The sequence below is a fragment of the Trachemys scripta genome, chromosome 10, assembly GCF_013100865.1.
Source record: "Trachemys scripta elegans isolate TJP31775 chromosome 10, CAS_Tse_1.0, whole genome shotgun sequence".
In the NCBI taxonomy this organism is placed as follows: domain Eukaryota; kingdom Metazoa; phylum Chordata; order Testudines; family Emydidae; genus Trachemys; species Trachemys scripta.
The window spans coordinates 56,503,120-56,514,236 of NC_048307.1; the positions used below are offsets into that span (position 1 = coordinate 56,503,120).

General features: G+C 42.7%; 1 protein-coding gene across 4 annotated transcripts in view; it reads right to left on the reverse strand.

Annotated features, from left to right (window-relative positions):
* Nucleotides 1-10,505, reverse strand: part of TJP1 (tight junction protein 1) — a 96,138-nt gene extending 85,633 nt beyond the window's left edge. For all 4 annotated transcript variants that reach the window (XM_034784466.1, XM_034784465.1, XM_034784464.1 and 1 more), the window contains exon 1: nucleotides 10,449-10,505. In XM_034784466.1, coding sequence (XP_034640357.1) covers nucleotides 10,449-10,496 — 48 coding nt within the window. In that variant the 5' untranslated portion in view covers nucleotides 10,497-10,505. The remainder of the gene's footprint in view (nucleotides 1-10,448) is intronic.
* Between the last annotated feature and the right edge of the window lie 612 nt (nucleotides 10,506-11,117).

Genomic DNA, 11,117 nt, shown 5'->3' on the forward strand with positions numbered 1-11,117 from the left:
CCCAGGGCCCGAGCCGACCCAGGCTAGAGATGCTGGGGGGACCAGACTGGGCCGCGCCTCCTCCCCCCACCCTTACCTGCTTCAGGCTTCCCACGAATCAAATGTTCGCGGGAAGCAGGGGAGGGGGCGGAGTTGGAGCGGGGAGCGTGGGCGGGGCCAGGGCCCCGTGGAGTGTCCTCTTTTTGTACACTCAAAATATGGTAACCCTAGCATATCCCCTCAATGAGTCTCATAAGGATTGCATCAGTGGAGCTTCACCCGAAACTTCAAGTGCTCTTGTCAATTAGATTCGTTTAAAAATAGCGTTTTGTCTCTTTTCAAATGAGCTCAGTATAAATCTACAGCAATATACTGAAAACAGAACAAGTGCATCTTGCAAGCTATGTAACAAAATCTTTTTTAAAATCCCTTGAATCATTGTCTTTATTTGATTTATACTTGAGCTCAATGCGCAGACACTATACTACCTCACCACATGAAAGCAGCAAGAGAATCAAAAGGCTGTTCTACAATTTCTGATTTGTTAGAGAATAATCAGAGAAAAGTGGATGCTTATCAGAGTTGGGAGAATAACTGATTTTTCAGTTTGCAGACAGTTCTGAAAAAAAATCAGTTTGGGTCAAACAAAACGTGAAAAATTTCAGCAAATCAAAGTTGACAAAAATTCATTTCTCATCAAACAAAGTTCATTTCTCATAAAACAAATGCTGATTATTTAGTTAATGGGTACATTTTCACATAAAAATAAAGGAAATGAAGGACTAGATTCACAAAACGGCCTGTGGTGCACATCTTACAGCTTTCAACCCAATTCTTAGGGCACTCACCCAGGATGTGGGAGACCCCGGTCCCATTCCCTATTCTGCCTGATGTGGAGAAGGGGTTTGAATTAATAGTCCACAACTGCTCAGCAGCAGACAGTGGTGGTGTAGAGTTAGTACATTGTATTATCATATACACCTCTACCCCGATATAACAAGACCCGATATAACACAAATTCGGATATAATGCGGTAAAGCAGCCCTCCGGGGGGCGGGGCACTGCGCACTCCGGTGGATCAAAGCAAGTTCAATATAATGCGGTTTCACCTATAACGCGATAAGATTTTTTGGCTCCCGAGGACAGCGTTATATCGAGATAGAGGTGTAGTATTTAATACTTAAACCTTCTGACTTTTTAAAGCATAGTACTGCTCTGAAAAGCAATTATGTATAAAATGGCACCTTCTTACTTAAATCCACTTCCTGCTGACTTCATTGACTTAACTAAATTATTACATTGTAAGTCATGAAAAAGCCAGAATAGCTCTGAGACAGTAAGAGAAATTTCACCCTAGCTTGCATGTCAGCAAATAAGTCATTCACTAAATCCCATTGGAGAACGTTTACTGTTGGTGATGCCTGTGCCAGAAATAACCCGGCTGAGTTTGCAGGAGTGGCAGCCAGAAAAAACACATTTTATTTGTAAACTGAGCAGGTTTGATGTTGAAGTCACTGAGGGACTAATGCAGAACCCCACAATGTCATTTCTCAGAAATGAATTGCACTTTAAACACTGGCCTTAGTCATGATTAAATAATCAGAAGCCATTTACATGGCTATTTACATTATTTAAGTGCTGTACAAACCAAGCCCCTGACCCTACCATTGAATCCTTGTAAAACTCATGTGACGTGTGGAGCCACAGTGAAGTCAATGGAGCTTCAGAGAGATCCACTTGGGTCCCAATCCTGCACAATATATTAAATCTCTGCACCCCCATGAAGTATCACTCATTTGGGAAAAAGGGAAGCAGACAAAGAGCAGGTAAGAAACTTTCAAAGTAACACAAACGAGATGTGGATTTTCAGACTGGCAATGGGGAATTCCTAAAATCCGGCTGCCTCCTGACAAAATGTACTACTTTATGAAAAAAAGTGTGTTTTATGAAGGGGGGTAAAGTTATTTTTATAATGCAGACTTCGCCATTGCAATTCTCCTGCAATAAAGCAATTACCAGCAGGGCACAAATGTGAGCCGTAAAGCACTGGTGAATGAAAATCAGTCATTGAGGAATTCTGAACCTTCACTGAACCACACTTTTCAACTCAAAGTACTGGTGCTTTCCCCTTATCTCTCAAAAGGTTGCGTATTATAGTATATGCTTGTGTGGTTCTTATTACTAAGTATTTCTTTTTACAATGCACATTACTTTTACTAGGATCATCAACATTAAAACTAAACTAGAAATGAAAATATGTACATACGGTATGTTCTATCATACATTTTTGTGGAGTTTTTCTGGTGTTTATTTCCTAACTTATGCAGTTCTGTAATTCACAACAATTTTTCAGCCATTAGTATCAATTAGCCAGGTTCCACTGTAGTTCTAAGTCCTTAATCACTAAGGTATAGTGCCATCCAGTGTTATACAGCAAAATATTTTTTGCTGTTTGAGAAGTATGTTTGAAAGTTTTAGGCCTTGTCTGTATAATTGAAACTGTGCTAGCTATAGCCTTATTTAAATATGGTTCTCTGACTGATTCAGACAAATTTTATGTTAGGAAAGTTATGCTGCACAGTATTGCCTCACCCTCAAAGTAACTTCTAAAACAAATATGGGAAACAACTGTGCTATCATTTCCTGTAACAGACATAGTATCTAAAAATTGTCCACAGCAAAGCTGCTAGCAGCAACAAGATCCTTGCCAGTCACCATTTTTCCTCTTTGAAGTCAGAGAAGTCAAATATCACTAGAGTTCAGGGAGTTTTTAAAGAACCTAAATGAAGATATTTGCTCTCCATCAAGAAGGGCAAAGACTGTAAAACACTCAGATACCATGATAGCGGGGGCTATAAAAGTATCTTTGATAGACATGTCATATGAATCAATTTAAAATAAATTGGCAAAAAAAATTTCCCTGCCACATCTGTTGCCCACTTAGATAAACAAGCCATCTTTTGTCACTACAAAGTATCTAACCAAACTCCACTATCAAAGTCCACAAGGAATTCTGAAAATACATAAAGCTAAAATCACACTGTGAAATCAGTCTGTTCCACTGCCTTACTTGGCTTCACTCCATAATACACATATTAATAGCATTTAGGTCTTATAGGAAAGCATATGAACAAAATCATGGCAATTCTGAGGAACTGTGCCAGCAGACTAAATTTTTATTGGAGAAATACAATGAGCAGCCAATCTAGTGTGGAAAGGGGGTGTCTCCAGTTTGATCCATCTCTGCAGGACCTCTCTCTGTGCTGCATCTGAGTAATTCATTACTAACTTGCTGCTCTCAGCTGTTTCAGGATGAGCAAATTCCAGGAGCGCCTTTAGTCTCTTACTCCTGTGAAGGGAAATTTGAATCTTGAAGGCCAACACGTCAGAGACTATATGGATGGAATCTGCAGCAGATCTATATAGTCTGGACTCATGGAACTACTGAGAGGGCAAGAAAGTCATGCAACCATAGCCCCATAACACCTGGGGAGGTGTTTTTCCCCTACATCGTTTTAGTGCTCTGAAGATTGATGGCTGTGACTGAGGTCAAAAATTGGCCTCTTATATCCCTGTATTGTAAGGTTATATGGTAGCCACCTCATCTACTTGATAGCTTCTGAGTTGCTGACAAAGTTTGAAAGTGAACAACCACAAAAAAACCTTCTAAAAGCTACCTCTTCCTTCACATCTCCATCCCAAATAGTGACCGGTTTAATATTTTTAAACAAAACCAAAAATCCCACATTAACAATTGGAGGGGCTTGCATTTGGTTTTTAGTACAGGCTAAGTTCTTGCTATCAGTGTTAAGCCTTGTGGCTTACAGCAGGACAACAAGACCACCAACTACTCAACATGTGGATGTAGGTAAACCTTTTCAGTGGGTAGAACAGTTTGGTTCTGTCATGTGTGCTTAGACATGGGAGCATGTCATTCTGGAAAATGGGAAGCGTCCAATAACTTTAACATTGTGCAGAAAGCATGAACACATACTAAAACAGCACTTTGATATCAAGCAGGAACATTATCAAGTTTTATATATTTACTATAGTGCTGTTCCTCTATTAATGAAAATAGAGGCCTTATTGAAACAATACACCACTTGGCAAAATTCCAGTATACAACCATTTCCAAAAAGGCAGCAGCTCCTCAGGGTCTTCTGCTAAATAAAACTTTTCGAAGGGCAGCACCTGCACTTCATTGCACTGTAGTTTATAGTAAAAGCTAAATTCAGAAGCGCATAAAAACAGCATTCTGCCCTGCATGACTGCCTTCCTGTATGTCACTCAGTACTTCTTTAATGTTCACAGCTATTGACAGTGCCCCAGACAACAAAACTGAAGGAAGCTCACTATGGGTTTGTTTCATGGGGAATGATTTAAAATATGAATTCACTCATGACCTCACCAGGATTTGAACCTAAAACCCAAGAAGTAAAGATCACCTTACCTTATCACATTCAACTACCTGAAATATTTTTTATTTTTTGAAACAAGAACAAAATGAAAAGTTATAGACTGAGAGCACTGGAAAATTAAGTCCTACATATTCACAGCAATGAAAGTGACAATGCAAACTTAATCAAATTGCTGTGCTAATGTATCTTGAACATTCTGAGAGAAATCCATCTTTAGGCCTGAAAGGGCAGTTCATTCTTTGTGGACTATTCCATTTTTCACTCTGTGGTAAGACTGCCAAAAAGGGTCCTCCATATTATGTAAGCTAGACCACTCTGATACCCTGACACCCCAATATTCACCACTGTCATGTAATTAGGATATGGTTTTGTACATGTCTTGTGAGGTATCATTCTAAAAGTCGATCTACTTGACATTAATATCTTGTTGGATTGTACGTGTTATCATATGTGACGTTATGAAGTTTGGCAATATATGGGTTACTGAAACATGTTGTGAGGTTGAAAAACATCCACAAGCATCCTTTGAAGTACAACAGTAAAAAGGCCAAACAATTTTAATGGCTTACTGGGGAAATGTACATAAGCACAAGGATTACCCCAGGAACTGTGTACAATAGAAACCTCTCAGATATAGCCCTACAGAATGGGAACTGTTTGACCCAGGTCACAGCAAAAGAGCTTTCCAGCAAGTGGGAAGAAGATATAAAAGGGGGACAATGGCATCATGAAGATACCTCACTCTCCCTGTAACAACACACCTGGAAATACCTGAGGGGCAAGGACTTAACTGTGGGAAGTGATGGTCCCAGGCTAGAAGGATCTTTAGCCCGTGTATGAAAACCTGGGAAAGCCAAGGCAACTTGTGCCTTAAGAATCTGCCAGCATGTTTATCACTCAGGGTGAGAATTTGCTAATTTATATCCTATCTAGTGTGTTAAACAAAAAACCACAAACTGAGTTTATTTACTATGGTAATCTGCTTTGATCTGTTTGCTATCCCTTATAATCACTTAAAATCTATCTTGTGTAGTTAATAAATTTGTTTTTGATTATTCTGAAACCAATTTGTTGAATTCATAACTGTGGGGGGGGGCGCACGAGGGGAGAGGAAGAAGAGAAAGCTGTGCATATCTTCCTCCACATTGAGGGAAGGGGTGGATTTCATGAGCTTACACTTTACAGATTTCTGTGCAGCGCAAGACAATACATTTGGGTTTACACACCAGAGGGGGTGTGCACTTGAGTGTTGGTCAATTCCTGAGCTGAGTCTTCCCATGCAGAGCTGATCTCAGTGTCAGTGTCTTTCTGCAGCTGGGTGAGGCCCTACCTGTGTGTGTGCGCTGGAGGAGGCTTGAGGGCCTGACTAAGCCGGTCAATGTAAGGGAACCCAGACTGGCAGAACTGGCGGGCTCAGGGTACCCCAATACATCAGGTGGAACCCTGGAGGGGACAGGGGGCAACCCGTCACACACTCAATATCAGATGTTCACAACTTTCCGTCACTACCAGCTTGAGCAAGATTTGAACTAGTGATGAAGAGTCACATACATAGATATATCTATATCATAGGGCAGCCCCTTCCTGGGACAAACACCAGCTGTAGGGCTGCTGCTGAACAAGTGCACCTGCATCAGTTTCCCTCCTTCAGAGTCCTCACTAATTCCACACCAGGCTTTCTGCTCCTTACCACTCCTTTTTGGGTGCAGTTTATTACAAAAATGTATTGCAAAACAGTCCCTAACAAAAGTCCCAAAACAGTCTCTCCAAGAGCAACTGTATACAGTCATTAAAATCCACATCCTCTAGTCCCTATATGCCCTACATAGCACACTCCGGCATCATCAACCATACCTGGGCTCTTCATTTGTGCTCTCTTGACCTTTTAGCAGGACAGCCACCTCATCCCTTCCAGCTGGAGTGCAATCCCATTTTTCCTAGATGGAAACCCCACAACTTCTGTGCTGGAAGTTCACCCTCCCCTGGCTCCAACTTTCCACAGAGATGTCAATGGTTAAGCCCCCTCCACTGGCTTTAAGCTCTCTCCAGCCCTCGCCTTTGGCTTCCCATCATAAAAAAGTTAGCAGACGACTCTTGCTGATGCTCTCTGGCCTTCAGCCTCAGAGCCCTGGCTTGGGGTAGTCAAGTGGCAAACCCCTCTTGCTGATCTCCTGCCTTCAGCCTTTCCCCAGGACCCACCTACAGCTTCTTTCTGGTCTCTAGCAACTCTCACCTGCCAATCTCACTCCCAACCAGCTCTGACCTGCCCTTTTCTTGACTGACTGGTCTACCTTATAATTTACATCGACCTAGCTACGTCGCTATGGAGTGTAAAAAAATGTATTTCAGTGAGCGACATAATTAAGCTGACCTAACCCCTAGTGTAGATGTAGCTAGGTCAACAGAAGAATTCCTCCATTGACTTAGCTATCACCCTTCCATTGATGTAGGAAGAATCTATGCTGTGGTGCTACAGCAGCATAGCTGGAGCAATGCTGCTATAGCACTTGTAATGTAGACACTGCTTCAGTCCGTACTCTGAGAAAGTTCTGACTAACCAGGTCTGTTCTGGCTGTAGGGCCCAGGAGCCCTCTTTTAAGCTCAGTTGGAGGTTAGCTGATAAGTCACAGGCACACAGTCTTCTTCCCTCTTAAAGGGCTAGTACCACCCTCTAAGAATTTCATCGTTATTTTATTAATTTATTTAGGAAGTTAACAGGTTTCAGTACTATGATCCATACACACTCCCAACTTTCACATTTTTTTCCCTAAACTTATTATTCAAGTCTAATTTATCAATTTGTGTCTACTGCCCCTTTCTGTCCTTCTCTCTTCATTTCTTGACTTTACTATCTTCACTTTAACAACTGTTTTCTATTGGTCCTTTTCCATCTCACCTTCACAATCTTCACAGAGGTTCAGAACACATTCTGTGGATTAGCAGCAATGTAACAAGGCAATCAAATTTAAGAAACAAAAGTTTAGAACTAGTCTTGACCCTATGATGATGCTTTGGAAGAGGATTACTTCTCAGCTGCAGAGCAGATTGAAGCAAGAGTCAGCCAGCCTGACGTATACATGTAATCCTAATATGCATACTTTCTCCAGAGGCAAACCCAATGTCTTGAAAAGTATGTATGTGGGATGAACGGTGCACTATAAACCCTTTATTAGTACAGGATGGTGGGAATCCATCAGACCACATTAGTGCTAGAGAAAGGTTCAAGAGTTTTGTTGTTTTTTTTTTTTTTTTTTACTTGAAAGATTTACATTATCAATACTGATATTAGATAAAATATTGCATTAGTGAATTGTTTTTAATGTCACAGCATTAAAAGAATAATCAAAATGTGTGTTACGAATGATATTGAAGTCCAATCAATTTAAAATTTACATGGAATTAAGTCATTTTGTTATTAATGATGTGTGAACTTGTTAATTATGTGTATAATGTAGTAGCAAACATTTACATTGTGTATACCTGTAGTGAGTCGGTGTGGCTCCCCTCCTGCCCAGAAGAGGGAGCCCCTATGCAGGCACCAGAGTGGGTGGAGCCACCGCCGCCTGTCCCCATCCCCCCCCGGAAGTCAAGGGGCGGGGCGGGAAGTATAAAGGCTGGCCGCCAGAGCTCAGTCGGCGGCCAGCCACCACAGGGAGCAGACGTGCGGCCGGGAGCTCCTGGCCAGGAGACCGCCGAGGCCCGAGCCCAGGGCCCTAACTGGCCAGAGCTACCCCGGGCCCGCTACGAGGAGGAGCCGCCGGAGCCCGTCTGCTCCCGTCGCTGGGAAGAACCCTGGGAACTGCCCCCCACTAACCCTGAAGGTGAGACCGCACCAGAACCCCTCCGCCCCTGCTGCTACCCGGAGGAGCCGCCCGTGTGCAACTGGCCTGATTTCCCGACAGAGCTACTGGACCTGCCACCAAGCCCTGGCCGAGAGGAGCCCATGCAGCTGGATTGGCCCGAGCCCGGTGCGACGAATGAGGTAGGCCCTGAGGCGGGACCTGGAAGTAGCCCGGGGATAGCCGACCCCGGTCAGGCTTCAGCCGAATGTGAGCAATGTCAGTGTGTTGCGGTCTGGATACCCCACTGACCAGCAGCGGCAGTAACCGCTGCTAGGGCCCCGGGCTGGAACGCAGTGGAGTGGGTGGGCTTGCGTTCCCCCCTGCCACCCCGCTCACGGGTGGCAGGCTTCCCCCTCACCCAACGCTCGGCTGTAGTAGCCTAGGCGTACCCTGAACTGTTTGCTCGCTCAGCCCCTGCAATTAAGGGCCTGAGCTTTAACTGTGTTTGCCCCGCCCTGATCCAGGGCCTGGGCTCCCTAGCTGTTTGACTGCTCAGCCCCTGCACCAGAGGGCCTGAGCCCCGGACTCCCGATTGCCGGCTCAGCCCCTCCCTGAGGGCCTGAGCTAGCTGTCGGCTTTGCTCCGCCCCTGCACCCGAGGGCCGGAGCTTCTGGACTAACGGACTGCTTGTTCCCGCAGTAGTGAGTCGGTGTGGCTCCCCTCCTGCCCGGAAGGGTCGAGCCCCGGCAAGGACCTATTACAATACCCCTGTAACTAAATAACCTATCGAACGAGGAAGAAGCCTTGTGGAACGTAACAAAGAAATTTAACAGAAAAGTGCTAATTTCAAAGCAAGTGGTCAGTTTGTGTGATGGGGGCCATGGATTAGCCTTCCCATCGCACGGCCGTCGTCAGTAGCCGGCCCAAGCCAAGTAAATCTAATGATCCAACCAGCAGACCAAATTCAGTGATGAATCCTGGTCACATCCCACCTGAGCCATGTTGTGTATGCGCTAAGACGACTGTGTGTGATAATCCGAGGTCAAAGACTCAAATTGCATTCCTTACTCTCCAGCATCAAAGGAAAAGCCCATGTGGGTAGTGACACTGTAAACTTGTTTTCTGAAGAAGCTCTAAATATGGATTCAAGGAAAGATCCTGGATCTCTGGACTCTTACAGGGAAGTGTACCAGATGCTAAGCAGAGCTGCCCAGAGACAAAGACTTTTGGGAAACTGGCTGTTTATTACATCACTGCCACTATTTGGAATTAGAAACTGGCTCACCTGTACATATATTTTTACCTTCTTTAACCTCTCAATAACTCTTATTTCCTTTTCTTAGCTAATAAATCTTTAGTTAGTTTAGTATAGAATTGGCTACCAGTGTTCTCTTTGGTGTAAGATCTAGAGTACCAATTGATCTGGAGTAAGTGACTGGCCTCTTGGAACTGGGAGAAACCTGATGTGGTGTGATTTTTGGTTTAAGTGAACTTTTATCATAAAAGTCCAGTTTGTCTGAGTGGCAAGATAGACTGGAGAATCTAAGGGGACTGTCTGTGAAGCCATGGTAAGACTGGCATTGTGATCCAGGAGTTTGCACTTGTCACTGGCGTGGTGAAATGTAAGTATAGAACACACCATCAGCTTGGGGTGTCTGTCCTGTTTTCTGACAGTCTGCCCTGAGGAAGGCACACTCAGTCGTGAGCCACTCCAGACAGTGTGACAATTTATAAAAGCGATCTACTCTGCCTACCACAGGTTACCACAAGCAGATGACTGAGGCCTCAAACACACAATTTCTAGCCAATTCTGGTCAGTACATGGTCAAAGTATGTGTCTCAGAAGTACAGATTTGTACAAACTATTCTCAAACAGAAATTTTTATTTGTGCAATTTTATTCTATTTAGATTTAACTACACTGTCCTATAAAAGTTTCAGCAAAACAAGCATTTGCAACACATTTTTAGCTTTGCAATGCATGAAATACACTTCAGCATAATTTTCAGTGGGGATATGTACAAAAAAGTTATCTAAGAAACTTAGGCAAGCTCAAGAGTGACTAGGTAAAAAGTTGTCTTCTTGGCAAGTTTTACCAATAACTAGTATTTGAGCAGAGAATTTACAACAACTCTAATTTTAAACAAAGGAATGTGACAAAACCAGTTTCCTTTTCTTTTGCTTCCTGACATCTGGCTCTTTTCTATTGTTTTCAAAAGCTGCCAGTATCCTGAGTTATGCATACAGAATTAATTGTTGTAATAACTTACCCTGTGAAGAGTCACTGTGTGTTGTTCCCATATAGCTGTTTCTTCCATTGTTGTGCTCTGATTTAAAAAAAAAAAAAAGTAAAATTAGATTTTGCTGTCAATATATAGAGGTTCTTCTGAGCTGTGCAGTACCTCAGCTGTAAATTGACAAATTTATATTCATAGTTAGCTACTCATTGGGAGTATTAAAGCTGAGGAAAAACAGATTTTTTTTATATAAAGACAGGAAACAGCTCAATGGAACTTCCTGTGTTTCTAACTGAAACGTTCGGAAAAGGACTCCCTATTATATTCACCTTGTACCAGTTGCATGGCAATTTTCAGTGCCTATACAAGTACTAAGTTACTACTATTGTGCATCTAGCGTCTGGGCAATTTTTGCTTATGTTAACTGCACTTTCTCCAACACAGAAGTTTGCCTTTTCAGAACCAAAGTGAAAAATACAGAAAGAAATCGCTTCCAACTTTAAATATTGTGTTTAGCAAACCCTTCCTTACACTCAAATTCAAACACTGAATTTCAGAGAATCTTAACAGATCAAATAGATGGCTAGACAGTCCCCATTTGGTTTTACCTTATTACAGAGAAAACTTAAGTGTGTCACTTCCTATTTTCTTGAGTTATTTCAATAAGAATTTGAGTACCAAATGAACATAGCAATACTTACT